The sequence below is a fragment of the Athene noctua genome, chromosome 7 (assembly GCF_965140245.1).
Source record: "Athene noctua chromosome 7, bAthNoc1.hap1.1, whole genome shotgun sequence".
NCBI lineage: Eukaryota > Metazoa > Chordata > Aves > Strigiformes > Strigidae > Athene > Athene noctua.
The window spans coordinates 32,092,584-32,115,753 of NC_134043.1; the positions used below are offsets into that span (position 1 = coordinate 32,092,584).

The 23,170-nt window shown below is 41.9% G+C and overlaps 1 protein-coding gene across 1 annotated transcript in view; it reads right to left on the reverse strand.

Annotated features, from left to right (window-relative positions):
- Positions 1–23,170, reverse strand: part of CPS1 (carbamoyl-phosphate synthase 1) — a 95,450-nt gene that overhangs the window by 20,896 nt on the left and 51,384 nt on the right. Inside the window, exons 22-28 of the mRNA XM_074910721.1 lie at positions 16,056–16,197; positions 14,152–14,217; positions 13,518–13,581; positions 9,781–9,962; positions 3,666–3,860; positions 3,021–3,088; positions 673–748 (exon numbers count right to left, since the gene is read on the reverse strand). Coding sequence (XP_074766822.1) covers positions 673–748; positions 3,021–3,088; positions 3,666–3,860; positions 9,781–9,962; positions 13,518–13,581; positions 14,152–14,217; positions 16,056–16,197 — 793 coding nt within the window. The remainder of the gene's footprint in view (positions 1–672; positions 749–3,020; positions 3,089–3,665; positions 3,861–9,780; positions 9,963–13,517; positions 13,582–14,151; positions 14,218–16,055; positions 16,198–23,170) is intronic.

The window sequence follows — 23,170 nt, forward strand, 5'->3', positions numbered from 1 at the left end:
CCAAACTAACTTTTGAAAAACATTTTAAATGGAAACCTGAGTTTTCATCTTCTGTATTAGATACTCAGGAGATCAATGATCCCACTGGATTAACAGTAAGCAGGCAGTAGTCCTGCTTTTGCATCAGAGGAAAATGGAACTCAGTACATGGTTTGGAGGGTTAAATGTCATAGCAAAATCTTGCAAAAGTTCCCACATTTAAAAGGCTTTTTTTAAAAAAAAAGTTTATTGATGAGAGAGATGATGCTAGAATGAAGTTTTAAGTTGTTCAAAGAAGCCAGGCAAAACAGCAAAACAGCTGGGAAGCTGAGTGAAAGATGCTATCTGCTACTAGTGAGCTCGAATGGGGTAGGAGGGGCCTCAGCCCACTAGCCTACATCTATTTACATAATTAACTGGTCAGAAATGGATACCCGGGTACAACAGCTAACTGCTGTCCCCACTCCATTGCAGGCATCCCAGTGGTATCAGTAAGGATGCTTGCACAGGCACCCATAGCCTGACTGTTATAGAACAAACTGAGGAGTCAAACTCCAATTTCACTGGATCCCCCCTAACAAGGAAGGGAAAGATGAGGAAGACACAATACAGAAACAAAGAGATGGGAAACACAATAGAGGTGAAACAAATACAGCAAACATGAAAAAGCAGGAGCAGCATGAACACTGGTACCTGAGAGACTCTGGTGGCTTCTGCTAAGAACTTCTTCATTTCCTCTTCAGTGAATGCCACATTCATTGCAGACCCACTGTGAGAATGGCAAAGAAAAGAAAGGTCACCTTCCCTTGTGACTCCAAGGCAGATATCAGTGTTAGACACCACACTACAGGGTTGCCAACTACCTTTATATGAGACACTAGCCAAGCAAACTCCTGACTCAAGCCACTTACTCCACTCTTGACTGATAGAAAGGTAGAGCTGGTACCCAATGAACCTCTGCTACTCCCTCCCAGAGAAGATAGGCGACCTTCAGAACCATAATGAAGAATCAAATAAAGAACTGCAGTTGTGTAGCCTTAGCCTGCTGCCAAGTCCCCCTTCTGATGTAAGCCTTTAAAGCTCCCTCTAAACTGGAGGAGATGGCTAGTCAGCCAGATAGCCCTGCTAAGGACCCAGACTTTCCCCATGTGCGCAGGTTAGCCGTGAGCTCAGGACAAACAGACTTCACTGTAGCCCAATTACTCATCAGGGACAGATGAAGCGAGGAATACACAGGCCACCAGTAATGGTTTCAAAGTCATAAATGCAGATGAAAATGGGCTGTTCTTTGCTGGCCATTTCATGTGTCCCTCCCCTAATGTCTTAGTCTTTAAAGGAGAGGCACAGAGAGATACAGACACTGTATCTGAAAGCTACTTTGAAATGTAGCTGTCCGTAATATCAGAGAGGGGAATCTGGGAGAACATGGCTTGACAATTAGTGATTCAGGACCCTTTTAAAGACAAGAATCTTTAAAAAAAGATGTTATCTTGGTCATTTCTGCCACTGATGCTCAGCTTCCCCTTTGCATTGGTGGGCAAGCCCACAGAGACTGTGAAGAAAAGTGGAGGAAGGATCTATCCCATGAAATCAGTTACTTTAGCCTAAGATAAATAGACATAGGTACCTAGGTGATTATACTTAGCAGACTACCTCTTCAGCTGATGTCAAACAATGGAGCTCAGTTAAATCCATGGACCTATGTCAGCAGCACCGCTGAGGGTGTGAGCTGGTACACACAGTACATAACTGCTGGGGAAATGCGCTTAGTTTTCCAAGGCAACTGGCAAATATTAAAGGCTGTATCTGTTCAGAGGATGAAAAAGTCTAGCTGTGGACCTGCTGCTGTTCTGCTAATAGAGGCCAGACGGTGTGCTGTGCTAGGGCTTTCCACTTTCTATTTCCTCAAGTTTTACATCCTCCAGTTTCATTTTTCTCTCTGAAGTTCCCCTAACCTGCACAAACACCCTTTAGCAAATACTTATATGGAAAAGGCCTATACTGCATGGAAACAATGGGCTAAAACAAGCGTTCCCTAAAAACCTGAAGAATTACATCAGGAACCATTTCTAACTTATCTTCCTGATCCGAATGCTGTTTTTCAACTTTGTTTCACAACCCCACCACAAGCTTCAGAAATTGGTTAGAAAAGTCACATTCAGCAGTCTCTTCTAAAAGAGATTTCCCTGAGGGTTGAACACACAAGAAATCCTTCTCCTTTTCTTCTTTTTAAATAAAAATTGGGGGGGGGGGGGGGGGGGGGGGAATGTCATCTCCCTGAAAATTAATATTGTGCCTCTTCATATTGATATGTGTCTTTTTTTCATATGAAAAGGATCCTGTCTCCAATTTATTCTCACTTGTAAACTGTGCCCAGCAAACTTCCTCTCTGTGCCTAGTCAAGCAGCTATGAAGAAACTCCTCATAGAGAGATCATTCAGAACATGTGAGCTTGCTGTGTATATGAGCTGGTGTAACTTCTTCAAAAAGTCTAGCTGTTGGAAACGTGTGGTTCTGTACAATGTCTCTTTAAAAAGAAGCAGCTGTCACAGTGTAGGGACATAAAACATGCCTGTAAGCAGAGAAGCTTGGCAAATAAGAAGCTGAATTCAAAAGATGTGCTGTCATTTTCTGAAAACAGATGCCAACCCCAATAAATGGCCTCAGCATGTACCCTTCTGCTTTTCCTAGTGGCAAACAATCTTCTGGCTTAATTGTACAGGTACTAGTCTCAGGAACCTTAAAGAATATCCCAGATGGTTTGTAATTTTGGCCTTGAGATATGAAAAAGATAATGTAGCTAAACAGACATTCTTATGATTATGTTCTACCTTTGATCTCTGCCTGATGTACATAAGGGATCCATTGGTTTCCTTTATTGGTTTGAGCAGCTGTCCTACCTGTTGAGATGGGCAGTTTTAAGCCACGTGCACCTAGCATAGCATTTTGCACACAGCCCCTGAAATTACTCTCCCTTGTCTCAAAAGAGGCTTTTGTAGTTCATACCCACAACTTGATGAGCTCTGATGGTTGAGACGTACCTCAGAACGTAGGAAGGCCTCAGCAAACATGGGTAACTCACTGAGCTTGCAAATTCAACTGCATCTCTCTAAAGAAAGGGAGGAAAATGATGCTGTGAACAAGAAAATATTTTAGAGTCACACTAAAATTTCAACTCTAACTGCATTTGCACTTTACTAGGCATTAAGACTGGGGAGGGGGAAAAGTCAGGGACTACAGCCTGGGCTGAGCGTAATACATGACTTCTTGGTTCCAGAGCTGCCATATTCAGACCTTCCCTGTCCATAGAGCTTCACCAGGAAAACAGAGCAGTGCTGACACATTTCTATTCCTTTGTAATCTCTACCTGCTAAAACAGTTTTAAAGGCCAGCAGGTTAAGCTAGAATAGCCTAACAGTGATGCTAACTTCTGCTGGGTATGTACCCCATGTCATGTAAAGGTGATTTAAAGACACTTCCCTTCCAGTTTTCATCTCACTCCCAGCGATGCTATAACATCACTTTACAGGGATCAAAAAGTTCTTCAACATCGGCAGTAAAAAACTGTCAAATGTCTTTGGAATCTTGATATGTACCAGTAAGTCAGTCCCCCCCTGAGCAGACGCTCCTAACTAATCCTAACTCCCAGCTGCTTCATCATTTCCCAGATGTGCACCCCAACTTACCAGTGTGCTGACTGCCCTCCAGGGAGCCTGGGCCACAAGCAGCTCATCCAGAACAGCTGAGAATATGGAGCGATCTTCTGCCCGATCAATCTGCAAAGGATTTGTGCCAAGGATCTTCACTCCGCTCTGGTGCAGTGGCACTGCCAAGTTATTGGGAATCTGCCCACCTACAGAAATAATGCAACCACTGCAACCCTGTTGGCAGACAGAAAGGAGCATGGTCATGTCCAAGTTAACTTAAGAGGTGTTATAACTATGAATCCAATATCCAGACTACATCACTTTTCAGGTTGCTATGAGCAAAGGCAAATCATAGTTGTGCTGATCCAGAGGCACCCAGGCTGTAAAGTGTGATTTAGAGTGTGTAGCCTCTCTAAAACAGCAATATCCTCCTTGATAATGCTCAAAAATCAGCATTAACTTGAGGTCAGATTCCCAAGGAAACCAAAGATACCTGCAGTGTTTACATGCCTTTTGACATCAAGCCAAGACCTTACAACTTCTACTAGAACCACAGACTGTTACCTTGTTTTCATGTCATGTTTAGGTGCTTCTGCTTTCCCAGCAAAGATAAGCACTGAGCTGACACATATTCCCTGGCTGTGCAGAGGAGGGGCACTGCGCTATGAAAATGTGACACCCCACAACGAAACTCAAAACTCCACTCAATGGGGTCAGGTTTCCCTCCCGTGTTCTCCTCCACATGTGACATGGGGACCATCACTTCAACCAAGCCCATTCCTAACCCCCTGATGTGACCTTTGGACCCAGTAACATGAACAAAGAAGATGGTTTAGGTCTCCTTTCTATCTCAGTCCAGCTCTTCTGAGAAAACAGCTTCTGCCATGCTGACTGTCAGAGACTTCCAGAGTAGCAGACATTCATGCAAACTCTGTTTCACTACAAAGTTGCAAGGCAGTAACCTCCAGCAGGGTGGCAACGGGAAACAACTGGATTTTGGTTTTTTCTTTTCTGCCAACACTGTTATTTGTTAAGCAAACAACCTTTCCTAGCCCCAGAAACCTACCTTTAAGGAGTGCTCACTGCTGACCCCTTGCCGGCCTGTACAAAGCAAAGCCAAATCTACTTCAACAGAGCACAATCCATCAGACAGCCTGTGATGGTGAACTACTCTGGATACACTTAGCCCTCTATTTTAATTCATCCTCATTATTCCTGACTAGCTCCTCACTTCTGGTAGCACACTCGATAGCAACAAGTATTTCAGACAAACTGTCATGGTTATTTGCAAGCACTTCAATTCCAGAAGTGGATGAGGCAGGACAGGTGGCACAACATCCTGAAGATGCAGTGGCATATTTCAGGTCTGTCAGTGGGCAACCACAACGTTTTAAGTGAGAAAATAATAAATGGCAAATAACAAGAGACAGGTAAGATTGCTTGCAAACACACATCCTTCTTCAGGTGCAAATATGGGCATTATTTTTACATAGAACCCCTAATGTTTTCAAGTACAATCTAGTCTGGTGTGAAAATTTTAAATAGTAAAAAAAGGCCTTAGAGTACAACAATTATGAGGACATTAATTATGTTCAGATTGTGTAATAATTGAGGGTAATTAAATAACGGGCACTTTACTTTCAAATTAAAGCTGGTGAAACTTTGCCCAAAGGAGATTCAGGCCCACAGTACAGCTGCAATGAAAGGCTCCTTTGAACCAGTTTTACACAGTTTTACCGACCTCTAACAAACAAGAAACATAAATCAAGTGATCCATGCTTTGGCTTTATCTTTTCAAGTATCAATGTTCTTTTAACTAGCAAGTGTATTTTTTCTGAAGAAGGTTAGCCCCACTGGCCTTCCTGGGAGAAGAACTTCTTAATGAGGGATTTAAAGGGATTTAGAGTGGCAGAACTGTAAGCTGAGAGCAAGATGGACTAGAAGTGACTGAGAAAAACAGATGATAAACTCTAGTTCAAACCCTGCTTAACTTTAATGTGGCTAATTTCCTACCATAATAAAAATCCACTATAAAAGTCTGGCATTTAAGCAGCACATTATTCCAAGGTCTACAAGATTATTTGCTTAACATGCTAATATACAGTGCTGGAGATAATTTTTTTTTTTCCCTTTTCACCATGCAGTCATTTACAGGATGACATGCTTCTGCTGGACAACGGAACGATCTGAAAGAGCTTAGGACAGGGAGTGAAAAATGCCTCATTAGCAGAGGGTGGAGCAAGGACAGAGGCTGTTTTGCACCCACATGGGGTGGTCTCATGACACCGGAGCTCACTATTTCCAAATCAGAAGAAAAATCTGTTCCTTACTGCTTCCAGAACCATCCAAAATACAATACTTATCTCTAGTCCCTGGGCTCCTTATCATCCCACATGGACGAGAACCAGACAGTGAATAAGCAAACCCCTCCTTGCAGCCTGGAAATGTTCTTGTTTGATAATGTCAACCTAGCTTTGCTTCCAAGGCCTATCAACATCTTAATCTATCCTCAACATATTCGAAATGTGAATGTCCCAGCTAACAGCTTCTCTTTAGCTGCTGCTTATTTCTTCCTTTAAAACAATTCTAGTAACTGAGACTCTAAAATCCAAATACTGCCTACATTGAAACTGGGATGGCCTTAGGGACTCCAGCCCCAAGGAAACAAGAGAGATGGATTACTCAAGCAGATAGCAAAGAATCATATACTCATTTTTACTCAAAAAACCCACCATAAATTGAGACCCAGCTGCTGCTTACTTCTTTCTTTAAAATTCTGCTATTATTTTCCAGAGCATGCTCTCGAGCAAAGAGTCACCCACTGCCCTGATGGGGAACAGGACTGCTCCAGTGAGAAATGTGGGCAGACAAAAATGGACTCCACCACATATCACTTTGTCATCAGACATATTTTAATTATAAAGAAAATTAATAACAACCATGCCATTAGGTGTGTTTAAAATATACGCTATACATAATCTAGTGAAAGAATCCTAGAGAGAATTATTTTCCCCTTTATAACAAAAATCACTCTTTTTATTACTACCTTGCTTTTATGTCATTAGTAATAGAGTTGGGTTTTCTTTTTCCCTGAGTTTGAAAACAAATTAGACCATTAAAATTGTACCTAAGAGCCTCCTTTAGTTTTATGAATTGTTTCAGAATGATCCTAGAAACTGAAAAAGAATCAGAAGAGGCCCTCAAGCTGATAGATATTAAAATAAAAAGGGAACATCTTCTCTGGAAACAAAAAGCCAATAAATCTGAGGGAAGGAATTTTATTTTTTCTAAATTCTTGTCCTCATAGACTACCACCTAACTTTGTACATTCACAGTAAATTAAACTTCCCTCCAAAACACAACTGTGTTGTGCAGAGCTCAGTCTCTAGTGAGTGAGAGCAGCTATGAATGTGAACTGGAGAGGGAAAGGTAAAAGGGGAGACAAAGGAGAGAAAAAGAAGGGAGTATGTCCCTGGGACAGGACTGTGCAAAGCTGTGAGAAGCTCTTGGTAGGCAGTTTCCAGCCCCCTTGGTCTCGCTGGTAACCTCGCTCCTCAGTGTAACCTAATTTGTCTAATCAGAAAAAACAGGACAAATCAGTGCACCTCTTTATTCAAGCTTAATAGTTGCTCAAGGTTTGCTGCTAATCCTAATAATGTTTAGGGTACTGACGTATCATCTCTACTGAGGGCAAAGGATTGTGTCCATTGTTTGCTGATGGTTTTACCTATGGTTTGCCAATGATACAGGACTTTTGAGAGTATTCACCACTGTTCATTGTCCACTGGAACACTAGAGGAGACTAATGAGCAGGAAAGTTTAAAAGATCAATCTGAAAATCTGAAAATCATGGCGCTATTCATGCTTTGTATATGAAGCTGGAAGAGATGGTTGTCTGCAGGATCGGTGAGGGATCTCAAATCATGTCCTGAATTTTTAACTTGATCGTTTTCTTAGGGACTGACTTCCAACTGCATTTGCCAGAGGAAGTATTCTGTTAACAGGATATTTGCATTTGGCTCACTCATTTAAAAAAAAAAAAAAAGACATAAAGCAAATAATATAATTTAGACTACACTCTGCTGGAGGTCTGGAGACTGTCCCCAGGTCTGCCTGTGTCCTTTGGCATGACCCTGTGCCATCTCTCTACTCCTCGGAGACTCAGTTTTCCTACTTGCAAATTAGGCATAATGATACCATTCCCTTTTGTCACTACTTAAGTGACACTACTTCTAAACCAGCAGAGTATTCATCCCAAGATGAATAACCAGCAGTTATTCATCTCGGGATTTATTAGACACAACCCTAACTTTGGCTGTGTAGACTCAGACTCTGACGGCTTTAACACCTCTAGAACAAACATCAAATTAGTTGTTTTCATACCCAAGTCAGGGCAGCAAACTCTGCATCCTCTGCAAACTCCCAGCATCTCTCTTCTCCCCTTTTTTATTCCCACAACTTCAGCTCCTGCTACCTCCTCCCTGCCCTCTCTCCTCTCATGATCACTTTGTGGTTTACTTCACAAGCAGGACAGGCTAAAAATATGTCCAGAAGCATGAGCACAGTGCAGCTGATGAGCATGGCTGGCTATGCTGGGGAAACTGCCAACAGAGCAACCTTCTCCTTCACCTCTGGGTATCACAGGATGATGCTATTAGACCTTGAGGTCTGCAATGCTTCCCATCAAACTCACCAAGCCCTGCTCTGACAAGCAGGATAATGCAAGTATCAATACAAATGAATGATTCTTTTCACATTTTTTTTTTTTTACCCAACTTGCTAATTACCAGCCCTATGTGTTTAAATGAGTAGCTGCTCCCTCATCACCTGTCTCTATGATCTCTTTGGTCCAGCAGTAATTAGATGCTGTGTTTCACAAGTGTTATTTGTCTGACAAGCTGTCACACCAGTTTCCTCCACAACCCAAGTTCAGAAGTTCAGTTCTGCTTAAGTAAACAAGAGTTCAATGCTTATAGAGCTAAGCCTCATGGATAATCCTAAAGCATTCAAAAATCAGTCTTTAATACTCCAGAGAACCACCAGAGTATTTTGGCCTGTCCTAAATCAATGCTTTCCAGTAACAGTCTCCATTTTAATGAAAATTTAAAGAAGACATACCCAACATGTACAAATAGGGAAGTATGTACACACAATCTAAAAATGGTCCCAGACAGTATTTTGCAAATGGTTTAAGAACAGAACCTAGAGACTGTGACTTGAGTTCTGATGTGCTTTTGCTTGGTTCCAAATTTGGGAATGATATGTAGCCAGGTTATAAAACCATTTTCAAAACTTGCAACCATTCACAAAGGAGATAAGCTCAAATAGTCATATACTGGGAAAAAGAGCCAAGAAAAAAAAAAAAAAGTTTATCATGACCTGCAAAGTTGCTTCAGCAAGTTACACGGCCAACTCACACTGAATTTCAAGGGAGATGAAGTTCCTGTAAGCACCTTTGAAAGCATCAGCCACAAACCCAAGATGAGTTTGTTACCAGTTAGAAATCAATATTTTCCATACTGGGACCAACTGTTTACATTACATATCCTCTCATTACCAAATCTGGGACTCTTCTCCACCTCTTAGCATCAGCACTTCTAAAACTCCTAACAAGACAAATGCAACAGCTGGATCAGGAGCTGGAACATGTTTTGGTCTGATGGCAATTCCAATGCCCCTTCCTGATCTGTCTGCCTGCATGCCAGACCACATTCACCACATTACCACCGTATTGCAAGGCCAAGACTGCAAGTTCTTGGTCACGTTAGCGTTATGCACATAACTTGTCCTACTGCTTCAGGGGGAGTACTTATGTTAAAAGTCAAGGATATGCTTAAGTGCTGAAGCTCAGCACCGCAAGGGCAGAACAATTTGTGCGACAAATGACTGTGCAGCAAATTAAATCTGCTTGTAAATATTGCACAATATGGCATCTTGAAAAATAATTTAATATTTATTTGGCATTCATTATTGAGCAGTCTGCTAGGAACATCAACGATGTGTAAAATGCAACATTGGGATCCAAACCAAACAGCTTTTGCTAGCAAGCTCTCCCCCTCACCCTCAGCTGCTTTGCCAAAGCAAGCTAGTGACATGAATTTTGAAAAGTATGGTTTGCTTCATGGCTTTTTATTGTGATTTTGCTTTTCTTTACCTCATATTGGTAGATGTCCAGGATCCTTTCCAATGACAACTCCTCAAAGTACAGTCTGTCACACTCATCAAAATCTGTGCTCACTGTCTCCGGGTTGCAATTCACTACAACGGTCTTGTTGCCAAGCTGACGCAGCGTGCGGATACTGGAGACAGCACACCAATCAAACTCCACACTGCTGCCTGCCAGGAGACAGAAAAGTGGGAAGGGAAAGGAAGGATGCAGCGAAGAACACACACACAGACATTCTCAGTACTCAAGCTTATAAAAAAGGAAAAGAACAAAAAACCAGAATTGCCTCCTGTCAGCTCAGAGCAAGAAACCTAATTGTCCTCCCATGGAACCTAACCATCCACAAACGTGAGTTTCCAAACACAGCAGGTAAGTTGGCTCAGCTGCTCGAGAGTGACAGGTCTCCATAACATGTCTGTCGTCCTGCTCATAAACGCTTATGTCTGCTCTTCCTGCCCATCCAGCTATCACTGCCTCCCAACCAATGCGCTTTCAGATAAACTTCAGAGGCAGAAGCTTAGAATTGACCAAATTAAGTGCTCATTATTGTAAGACAGTGCTGTTTACTCCAGGAAACATGAAGCATTTTTATAGATGTGGTTTAAAAAACAGAAGACTGAAGTATTTTTTACCTTGCAGAAGAGCAAAGCATGGCTAACCTAACAACAGAAAAATGACAACTCAGTGGGTTTGACCTTCCTGTGTGATGACTCTAGATAAAGGAAACAGCCAAACAACACTTTCAGAGCCACTCTGTGATCCTTTTATCTTGGTTTAAAGGCCACAGTGACTATGGCAACACTGTGGGGTAAGTATGTCCTACTGTCTTGAGTAAGCACTGTGGCCACCTCTAAAGGAAAGAGGCACAGAGTGAGGCAGCTGGCGCTTGGGTGAGCACCAGGTCTTGGAGCTTGGAATTGGGCAAGTTGCAGGACTTGGGGCTTGGGCAATGCTGCAGGCTTTAGGCAACGCTGGAGTCCACACTTGTGCTAACAGCTACTGTCTCATAAATTTCTACATTCAAACATCTAAGAGGGGTACCATAAACTGAGAATGATGCATATTAAAAAACATTAAACAGTTATGCTTGCAGTCTACAAGAAACCTTGGCCTCATCATGGTGCGTTCACAGTCATTACATGATCGTTAACCACTGATATAATTATTTTTATATATAATTGTGTGACAAGATACATTGGAAATTTAGACTGTGCTTAATTGCTGCCTCCACCACCTAGTCACAAACAGATGGCTGTCACAGGTCACCCACTGACAGGAGCACAATTTACTTCCCTACTTCTGTCAGACGGGAACCTTGAAACATGCCTAGGCCTCACTAGAAAAAACCAAAACAAAACAAAACCCAAACCAACCAACTAAACAAACAAAACAAACAAACAAAAGAACACCCCACCAAACCAAAACCACAGAAAAGAGAGGGAAATCAAATCTGAAACTGGGTGTTTCCCAGAAGGGTCACCAGATGCTTGTTCACTTTTTGTACTCCACTTCCATTACTCAGGTATTCTTATACATGGAAAAAACCTCAACTTTGGGACACAGTGGTCATCTGGAGTCCCCATCTGACTTTAGATACAACCTGGAAAACAGCTGAACACTTATATTTCAGCTATATCCAGTAATGGTCATGTCATGTCCAAACAATGGGAAAATGGAAGACAGCAAAAAATTAGTAATACTAGTAATGAGTATTGTAACATAATCAGACACTGCTCCTCAGAAGATAATTACCACATCAATACAGGCATGTTTTTGGACTCGTTTTCAGGCTTCAGTCATGTTAAATCTACATGCACACCTTAAAATTTACAGAGCATTCTGCTGGTCCACGCAGTTGGTCGAACAGCTTACTTATACTGCTTTCAGAGTGGACTTCCACACAAACCGACCCCCCTCCTAGGACAGGAGATACCCTCCTGGCAACAAGTGAAGAGCAAGCATCACCTTGAATATCTGAGCAATATCTCTGCAGAGCACAGGTCACGCGCTGTAGCTCAGTCTCTCAGTGAGCCAGAGGCCTTTATATGTGCATGAAAGGTGAGTCCAAGCAAGTTCTGAAGTTCAAGAGTGTGTAACTGTCCTGATTCACATCATGCTTCTATGTGGCATATTAGTTAACAAGAACAAGAACACTTAAAAAAGAGATACTTCAGTTCGGATAATTTTCTTTTTAAATACAGAGTACAGCATGACTTTTTAAATGACCTCACACTTCCCCCAAATAATTTTACTTCTTTGCAAAAGTGTCAACATATTCAAGATTTCCCTGTAATATATTTCAAAATACTTTAAAATAAAATTCATAAGGTTGGGGGTTTTAATCCAAAACTTAGTTTTCACAAAAGAAAAAAGAATCCTGCTTTAAAAATAAAAAAGTAATGTCATACATTTAACTTCCATCCAAATCATTTAGCCCTTTCTGACCTGTTCCTCTTTTGTAAATGTAAATCCACAGGGAACACTAAGTTGATCCCACTGAATTATGATTACAATTCTGAAAGCATAGAGGAAAAGCATACTGCTTACCTGCCTTCAAAGTATAATAAAATGAAAAAAAATAAAAATCAACTTGGCTATTGCACCTAGAAAAAAAATCTTTTAGAGGTGCAAGGAATGGTTTCCTTTAGCAGCCTTTATTTAGCTGCGACCGCTTCCAAAGATTGTCTTGATCTAATCAAAGTTACAGAACAAGTAATACCAAGATCAGACCTATATGTCTAATCTAAGCAATTAGGAGTTTAAGGTGAACAGCACAAAATGTATTCGCATACACTCAATCAAATTATTAAACAACACTGCCATGGTTTTTATGTTCATTTTTTGTAACCATGCTACACAGTATGTTGACTAACAGAAGCGTTCACAAAAATAAGCATAATCATGGAGTGTTCCTCCTGATTTCACTCATCTCAACATTCATACTAGAAACTGAGTTCAGAAAGACACATCCTACAAACAGCAACAGGAATGTACATGTGACCTGTACATCCAAGCAAAACAAATGAATGCAGTTTTAAATTTTAGCTCTCAAAAACCATCACTGCTACTTGTGAGATAAAGAGCAAAAATATTTCTGAATAACAAGCAATTTTTTTCTTGTCAATAATTGCAAGCTATTTGGAAGGATCCACGAAAAGAAAAAGTGAAAGTCATCATATACAGAATTTAGCAGCCTGTCTACCCAATACTCATAGCCATGAGGAAACTCTTGTGCTGCATAATCATCTGAGTGGGCTGAAAAACCAGCATACAGAGAATTGCTTGTACAAAAGCAGATGAAGATATCAAAATATTTTCAGAGTCACCTATACTTACAGTAGTAAAATGCACAGCATATAACAACATAGTCATGAGCTGGCACTAAACATAAGATAGGCGTAGGAGCAACAAACTTCTATACAAGGTATCAGGTTTTCAAGACCTTCACATGTTCAAAAAGTAAGATTAAAAAAATTCCCTAAAACTTTGTGGAAATCACAACCAAGTGACAAGTGAAAAGTAATAAAATTCTGTTTTTTCCAGGGCGTGAAATGAAGTCTCCAAGCAAGTGTAAAAGGCAAATCTTGTGTTAGGAATTGATGTCCTGTGCACTGTGCTCTGGAGGGTTTTGCCGCCATACGAGAAGAGGAACAAATGAACCACAGGAATATCCAAAGAAGGCTCAAGGGTGTAAGGAGAACAGAGGAGTTGTAAGAAAGATTTACCTATGTGATATGGTCCACAGCCCAACACCATCACTCCACAGTCATCAAATTTTACATCATGTTCCTGAGAAGGTATGGAGAAAAGTCATTAGGATCTGTACTCCACAGCACCTAACTCCATACTTTTCAGAATAAACAGCTTCTGGTGCTCAGCCCATACCCAGCAGTCTGATCCTTCAGGGCTCAAGTCTGATCTCATTTACTGCCGTGTAAATCAAGTGCAACTCTAACGGAATTAGCAGTGCTGCACTCAAACCAATGGAGTCGCAGCACCTCTGATTTAGCTATTCAAGCAGCCTAAGCAGCTGTTAAGTTTCGCACAAAAATAAATTCTAGGATGAGATGAGTGAAACATGAGTTCTACATTCCCAGCACCTGACCTGTGCACAGAGGATGCAAGTACAGGCGATAAAGGACAGGATCATAACAACATAGGGGCATTAACGCTAAATACACTGGATCAGTATTTGAGCAAGAGAAAGTTCCAGGTCTGCTGTAAGGGATTATATGTAACACCATCCAAAATAATTGCTACAGAGACCGAGACATCTGCAAGATCTCCAGAAATAACAGAGCGTAGGGGAAAGAGATCAAACTAGACAGCAATGAGACTGTTGTTTCTAAATGTGCCTACCTGCCCGTTGTACGTGATGTAGAGGTAATTAGTTACTGCTGGGTATTCTGCTGCCAGTGTGTCAATCTGTACGGGAAAGAAGAAGAAGGATTGTGACTTGGCCAGCACGAGATCTGCAGGTGTTTGGGGGTTTTTCTTTTCCCTCTTTCCTTTTCTACTCCTGTTCCTGTCTTATCATTTTCCCATTACATCTTCCCTCAAAAGGAGGTGATCTGAACTGTCATATGCTGGCCATGCAGCATATGCCTGGCCAGTTCAGTCAATGGGAGAGTCTACCATCTCTTTCTAAGATGCAGTTTAGTTCTGTACCTCTTTGGTAAAACACCTTCACAGCCCAGGAACCTTTCCCATCCATCCCTTCTTGCTGAGGCCCTTATTCTCTAGTTAAGTTTGGCAGCATTAATCACACAGATCTCCATTCCTCCAGGTTTCCTGTCCTCCTTAGTTGCACTGTCTGGGATCTTCATGCTGTACTCTTGAGCCTATCTTATTCCCATGCTGAATACAAACATGCACACAGTATCACTTTGAGATCAAGCCAAGAGGCTGCCAGCAGTGCAAGTACTGCATATTTATGTTACAATATAACTTGTGCCTTGGTAATTATAATGGTACAGAAAGCAAGAGTGATTTTCAAACACCCCTTATATGTAGTTTTCAACAATTTCTTATGTAATTAGTCACCAGAGAGCCTGGAAGAATAATTTGCCTACTAGGCTGTTCACAAACTATTTGCGTCAACTACTTATTGCATGTTATACACAGTAACTAGTCCATCTAGGTCACTGGTGATTTGGTGATTGTTGAGGTTCCCTGCATTAACAGCTGAAACATTTCTACACAGAATACTGAACAGGGAACAATATTAAAGCAGTCCTGACATGAATTTTTACATGCTATACCATTTAAAAATCTGTCCAGTCTTCAAGTATTTTCAGGAATCCCCACTGGCTGCCCAAATCCTTGTGAATAATGAAGAATGTGACCTTACGTCATTAGCACTATGTAAGTGTCTGTTGCTCATTACTGTTGCTAATGCTGCAACTTGTACTTCATGGCTCAAGAAGAAACATATGCTCTGAAGCCACAAATGCAGGCACAAGTAGAATGACCTTATTAAGGATACCTTGGCACACAAATCAATCCAGCACTGCAGTGCCATATGCAGCTGAAAGAACGCAGTGCAAGACCAGGCACGTTTCTGTGGGCCAGGTGAGGACATAGAAGGAAAACGGCAGCTGGGGAACAGAAGGAGATTTGGCACCTGGAATTGGGCCTGAGGATACAGATGGGCTCTTTCAGACACATTCAGTAGTTTGGGCTGGGTTTTTTTTTCCCCTTTAAGGACAGAAGAACAGCTGGTGGCAGTTTAATACCAACATACCTTAAATGCAGCATCAGAACACCTAGCAAAGCACTGTGACACTGCCATGAATACTAGATGAGCTCATTACACTCGTGCTATCACAATGAATAGCAAATGAACCCATAACAATAGCACACTTCAAATAAAGTATTACCCTGTAAAAAGTTACTACAAAGAGAAAAGACATATTACACTTTTCATGGTCACACCATGGTGGGCCAGCATTCTTAGCCTCTTCCTGAAACCAGATAGTTGTGTTTTGCCCTGCCCCCCACAGAATATGAAGAAGAATATCCTGAGTCTCTCTCTGGGGATGTTCATGTCATTACATTGATGTCTGCAGTGCAGACATTTTACCCATGTAGCTGTTACATGGGTAAAATTTGTTATCCCCTAATGTCAATGTCAAAACTCCATCAATGTTAACAGAGACAGGGATTCCACTTTGTTTACCTCGGCTGTTTCTAAGGACATGGAGGTCTCTAGCTCCTTGCACTCTTGGAAGACCCCACCACAAACAGTGATGTTTCTCACGTACCTGTTTCACCCAGGGCACTATATTCTTCCTCAGTCTCAGCTGACGGCACTGGACTTCAGTCAGCCTCAGGCATTTCCCAATCTGTTTGTCCGAGAACCCCATCTGTTTGGCTCTTCTCAGTATCTCTTCTGGAACAGTTTCACTGGGATTAAAAAATAAGAACACCTCTGCATGAGGCTTTACAGCAATACTTAGAAGATACATGAGTGCTTATGTCTTCCATACTGCATAGGCTTGCTATGGGATGATGCACCTAAAGGCAAGAAAAGGAAGAAGACCCAGCTAAGCTATACAATCCTCATACATAGATCTTTTTTGCACACGATGCCCCCCAAAAACTCCTATAAGGTAAAGTCTACAGGCAGACTACTGATGCTAGGAAGTAAAACACTTTCTTTTCTTGCATTTTTGAGGCAGATATGAGTGACTCATGATGATGTCCATCATCTCCCAGGCAGCATTCTCCACCAGGCTAGTAAAAGGTCACTGTATTCACAACTGTATTGTTATTTACCGTTACAGCCTCCATAGAGGATCAGCAGTGATTCCTTTCTTGGATTCAGTATCCCCACATCTCCACGTTCAAACTTTAACTCAGTCTCTCCCTTACATTCCTCCTCCCAGTATAAATTTTAAAATATAGGCCTCACCAGACTAGGCTGGATCAATAATTATGTATGTACTCACATCTCCTGCCTCTTGATGCAGCTGCCCATTTCACACAAGGCATGAAATTCCTGAAGATCTAGAATGAGCCATTCAGAGGTATAACTGTCCCCTGACCCTGCTGAGCTAGGGGACAACTTGCCTCAAAACGCTACAATTGTCCCAAATAAGTCCTACTTTCAGTTGTTGAGGATGCTCTGTCTACCTTTAGAAATGGCCAGTCTTTTGAAAAAGCATCTGATTTCAGAGATACATAGTAGAAATGACCTGCAGAGGCTCACACACAAGGCAGGTTTTTCCTTCTGACAGTCTCAAGTACACTTTTTGCCATATCATTTGTGCTGCTTCTTGCAGTATGAAAACAGGGAGAGGGGAATAGACAGGGTAAAGCAGGAGCACCTTTTTTGATTTCATACTTGCAATCAGGGTTTCTCAGTATTTCCGTATGTTCTTGTTCTGGTTTTGCTTTTCAGGAGTCCCAGTTTTTGCTGTTTATTTCAAATGCATTTCTTTTCCCAGCCATTTCTGCAGCTCAACAGTTTCTTGCCCATTTTGCTTTTGATTTTTTCATCTTCTCCATTGCCCCTTTATTCCCTCCACTTTTTTCTCTCCCACACTATCTTTGTTCCACTTTGTTTTGACTCCACCTATAGCCCTTATAGTTTCTGCCTGTCTCTGTTTCTAAGCTACCTTTTCTAAGCTTAGCTTTTGCAAAAACATAAAAAAGCCTATGTATTTTTATCAGCACTTCTGCTTTTCATCTTCATTGCCAAAAGCATCCTTGCCTGCCCAATAAATCAATATTTTATGAGCAAGCAAGCTCTGAATCAGGAAAAAGGAAATGATTAACAAACAAGCAATTTTCCTAAATCAGAGCTTTTGAATTATGTCCTTTGCTTGATGGTATTTTTAAATAAATAGCATTATGTTATTTGAGTGGGAGGAGAGGGGTAAGGCCGCTTTATTGGAATGTGTCAGGAAGCTGAAGCATGAAAGAGTCATTGGACTGGATTTTCCACTCTGGCTTAGGCATGGAGCAGCTCTGCTGCCCTCAGTGAAGTCAGGCTAGCGTAAAACAGGTGAGAGTCACAGAAGCGTCAAACCAGCTGTTCTGAGAGCAGAATTGGGGACTAGAAACTTTTGCGTTCAGATCCCTGGGTAGATGGGTTTTCCTCTATCTACCTCTATCTTTCCTCTATCTGTAACTGCTATCCTCTGCACCATGTCACAGCCCAGCACTAACCAGCCTGCTCTGCCCTCAGGGGACTCCAGGCAGGAGCACAACCTGCACCCTCAATCTTCTCCACAACCCTACAACCACATCACTCTTCTTACTCCAGCAGATCCTGCTCTTTGCTAGTGTCAGAAGGAAGCAGTCTTGCCTAATCCAGCAGGTTGAATTTCCCAGGTTCTAGATTTAGTTCTGGGTGCAGAAAGACTTCCCAAAATAAGACCCACTTGCAGCACCGCAGCACATTAAAGCCTGCAGTTCCCATGCACTAACGCCTCCACCACAAAACTCCTCTGCTTCTCCTCAGCCCTTTCTACTTTCTGATCTCAGCTCAGAGGCAGGACTTCCTGCATAAACCGTGAACACCAGAACTCAAGGCATGGATGGATTTTTTACAGGAGGAAACACAGCAAGCAAAATCTGCCAGTTCTCTGGCAAAACAGATGAAAGCTATCACTGGCTATTAAGAAGAACGCAGCCACCTTAGATTTCTCTCCTAGATTCAGCATTCCCTAAGTACAAGTGAGCAGACCTGATGACCCCAAGAAAATGAGCCTGTTTCAGTGCAGTTTACTCCCTCGCTCTCCTCTCTTCTGCCTCAGTAACACACATAGTTGGCTGTCATTTGATTACTGACAGAGAAAGAAAATTGCCTTCATTTGAAGCTTGTTTCAATTCAGGTTTTTGTATCTCATTATAACAATATCATTCATCGTCACCCCCCCCCCAGCAGGGTGGGTAGAAGAGAAGCGGTGATTATTTGGTGACATGATTCATTTGCCTTGAGCTAGCAGCTTAAATTAGGTTAGGACACTTACTAATCCATGCAAAAGGGTAACCAGTTTTGTACAGGACAACCAGTGTGCAAGAGAAAAACTGAGTACTTAAAGGGGTAATGAAACTGTGTATTTTTTCCTCTGTTACTCCCAATGCATGATAAAGAAAAGATAAGAGATGCAGCATTCAATGTGGCTAATAAGAAACATGTGGTGAGAACGTCTATTCAAGCAGCACCTAGACAAGAAGGGTTTTCTCATTTCTCACTGCCATGGAGGCACCTAAATATGGAGGAAATGTGTCCAGCTCACCACAAGACAGGAAAGGTTAAAACTGACAACCCAGCCATGGGGATGTAACAGTTTTGCCATTTAATATTGTCACAGAAAAAAATGGCGAGAGTTAAATGTCCGCCAGCAGTGCTGCTTTCCAAACACTTGAAAACAGAATCTGCCATGAAATGAGAAACTGCCAAAAGTCTCTGAGGCAGCCTCCAGGGATTTGGAGGCACAACCAGAAAAAGGGGCAGGCAGAGCAAGCCAGCAGAACGGCTCCACCACAACTGGAACAGAGAGCTGCAAAACCCTCAGTGCTGGTACGGAAATCAGGCTGTCTCTTCACGTACTGGACACACATCTTCATACCTGGATAATTTCTATTTACTAATAAGGGTAATTTTTAGCATTTATATCTCAACTTTCATGGAAAGAATACAAAGAAACATGCAAACAGTATGGTAGGGTGATGCTTATTTTACAGATAGTAAAACTGAGATGTGCAGAGGTTAAGAGGTCATGATTTTTAAGATCCAGCATTCCCACTGCCTTTGTTAAAAGACAGCCCTTTAGACTTGCTGGAGACACTAAAGCCAGCAAGAGTGGAATCAGGCTGATCTCTTTGAATGCTTGAGTGCAAATAACCCTTCCAAGAGCTCACCAGAAATCCAGAAACTAAAAAAAGAAGAAAAAAATTCTTAGTTCTTGTTATACCTAAACACATGACCCAGTCCTACCTCACTGCCTCCTGCTTTCCCCTGGATCATCACCTACTTTTCAAACACAGAGCAAAAAGTCTTCCAAAGATTAAACTCCCTTGCTGGTTTATAATCAATTCTGAAACAAGGGAAGATGAAGTGGCTGTGATGCCAGACTCCTATAATGCTCCTTTTTCCTAACATTCACCCTTGCAAAATGACAGTCAGAAGTTTTAGAGCTTCAAAATCAGACGATTAGACTTTTTCACACTGCCATAATCATTCTGTGGCTGTTCGCTTCCTCAGAAAGCTGAGGTCCCCTGCACATTTTGCAGCTTATAAACAATACAAGTCTTCCCAGAACCTTGCTTGTGCCTCTGTTTCAGCTCCAATGTTGATTTGTTGTTGCTTTTTGTTTAAAGTTCCACCCTGTCGTCTTTGGAACTCCATCCGCTCACTTCTTCAATAATAAATGATAAAAGGAAGTGGAATAAATTCCTCTTAATGAGGAAATTTTCACCTGGCACAGAGGACCTGGGGAAATCTATTAACTGACTGGAAGAACACTGGCAGCATTGCAATTATGAGGAGAGCTGGCTCGCTTCAACGTGGCCCTCTCTTCCACTTGACTGGCTGATCTACCCGTTTAGGAGCAATGCTAAATAAACGTACCGGCAGAAAGCTCCAGCTTGATATGGGAAGAAGCACTCTTTTCCTTGTCTCCCAAATCAGACTCTGCTTCATTTTAGGTATGTTGGCAAGTTTATGCCCATCTGTATATTACTTAGGCACATGTTAATGGGTCTTGATCACAAGGATCAGGAATGTTTTATGAACTGAGGGCCAAAGCCTGAGCTGGCAACATTTGGGACACAGCTACTGCGTCAGATAACAGATGCCATGTAAGCCCACAGGCTCACCCCTGGTTTATCTCAGCAGCTACTCATGTATATTAGGCATAACATAGGAGCTGAAAAGATGAGCACACTCTGGCTCAGCCCACCAATCTTGAATTCAGTTCCTTCTAAATCTGGAGGGGGTGGATTTAAACTCAGACTACAGTTCTGCTATGCCAAGCAAAGTAGACCGACAGCAAGAAGTGCTAGAACCAAAATGCCTAAAACCTAGTCCTGAGAGAGCTCTTCCTTTCTCAGTACTCACAGACCTAGAGGGTTTAAAAAGCCTACTTGATTTCAGGCTGGATTATGTACAAAGACATATTCTTCCTCTTTTCCTCATTGTCCTGCTCTGCTTCAAGGCTCCTAGTGGCTTTCTTGATTGCTCCTGATGTTTTACAAGATTTTGAACACGCTACAATTAAAATAATGAGATCAGTGTATAAATTCTCTCCCTGCTTCTCTTCTCAAGGAGACAGATTGTTACCATTTTTTCCCCTCCTAAGAAACTCATGAGATGACTGACAAAAAGATGTCAAAGGAGTGTTCAGGGAAACAGGAGCTGTAAACCAACAAATCTTGCTCACTGAACAACTATCACTCCAGCGCTCTGCATCTTTAACATTCAGGGCCCTGGGCTAATAAATCTCATTGTAAACACCTTGATTTAAGTAACATGAACTTCACACTGTGTCCTAAGACCTAACTGACTCACACCTAGGATTAAGTGATGTGCCGAAGCAGCAGCTCACACCAAAACACAGCCAAGAAATGGGTCATAGATGCTTCATCAAAGCCTGTTTTCTACCCCTGGTAAAATACAGCTTTGAGGTGTTTGCTGGGATGCCATGGTATGGACTCCCCTGCTTCTGGTACTGTACATACCAGAATGTACATACCAGACATTCCCTAATGGCTTTTAAAGGGCAATGCTTATATAAGCCCTGTATCAAGGAAAAAAAAAAAAAAAAAAGCACATTAGATTTTTAAAAACGCACAGATCTTTCAAAGAAAATACAAAGAAATTATTACAAATGGCTCTATAAGACAAATAGAAAGTAACATGTCAGGTCAACACAAAGCACAAACAGTGCTGAATACCTGCTTATATTATATTCTCCTCATGTACTGAGTTCCTAACTTGTTCCTGAGTCTTCCCCTGCCCCACAGTTCACAAAGATGACAGAAGTGATCTTCCCAGTTAGTTAAAAGTGACTATGACAAATAAGTCAGTGACAGCTCCTCAAACAGTAGAAATCAGGGCAGCCTCATTCAGCATCACTGGACCCGCTCTGCTTTATACCCACACAAGATCCAACTTACACTCTCTGACCTGTCCCAGGAGCATGCAAATCAGCAGAAACACTGCTTCTAAGAAGAGCAGGTGTGCAACAACAACTGTGGAAGTGCACAGGTTATTGATGGCCTGTCTGAACTTTCCTTCCTGCATCGTTTCCCAGGTCACCTGCTGGAGACGGGCTTTAATTTCAGCACCTCTATTTCTGTGGCTACTCCACCAGAGTCATGTTTTGAAATCAAGTCATGCTTTCAGCAAGCAGCTTTCAAAGCACAGCTTTCACAGACCCAAGGACATGGCCTTTGAAAAGGAATTCGCAAGAAACAACCTCTTCCATGGGCCACTGAGCAAAGCACCTGGCTACAAATGCTGGGCTGAAGTGGGTCCCAATTTTTTTTGCTTTTCCCTCTATTAACCTGTGTCTCTTTAGGAACGACAAGGGCAATACTCAGGACTGCACTTACCCCTTTCAAACAAACCCCAGGCCAGGAGGGGTTTTCACTCAATGCCCACAGAGTAAAGACACATTCTCCTCCAAAACAAAGCTCCAAAGTATAAAGTTATCAGAACAGATTGGTGCCATCATTTCCCACTGCTAGTAGGCTGGTTAGTTTGGTATCCACCAAAAGGAAGATCTGCTGTTTTCATTACAGTCAACTGGAAGAGTTGAGATTTAAGAAGACAGTTCAGTTCACTGCTCTGTCAGACTGTGTTTGAGACTTTGGTCAAGCTTAAGATCTCTATGCTTTGCTCCTCAGTGGCAAAACAGGGGTTTATCATGCTCTTCTTTTCTCACTTGAATTCTACTTTGCAGCCTTTTATCAATATTGAAATGTTCCTCTTTGGGCAATTGTGTTGGTTTAAGCCCTGCCGGGACCAGAGACCACGTTGCCGTTGTCCCTTCCCCACCCTCAGACACAAGTAGGGCACAAACCCCGGGTTAAAATAAGAATAAATTTAATACAAGAGTGTAATAAACAATCTGAACAACAACAGTAGCAATGATAATAACAATAAACAGTAATAACAGTGAACAAGACAAAAGATATACAGAGAAATACTGCAGTGGTTACAGACAGCCCGCCGTGTGCTGCCGGCCACCAAAGCCACAAAGGAAAAAGTTCCCACGCTCCCGCCTGGACCTGACCTCAGCATGGTATGAATAACCCAGCTGGAGATCCCTTCTCCCTCTCTGCTGGGGAAACTTAACCCCATCCTAGCTGAACCAGGACAGCAATCTACTCACACTTACTTCCGCCTGTTGCAAGAAGGCCC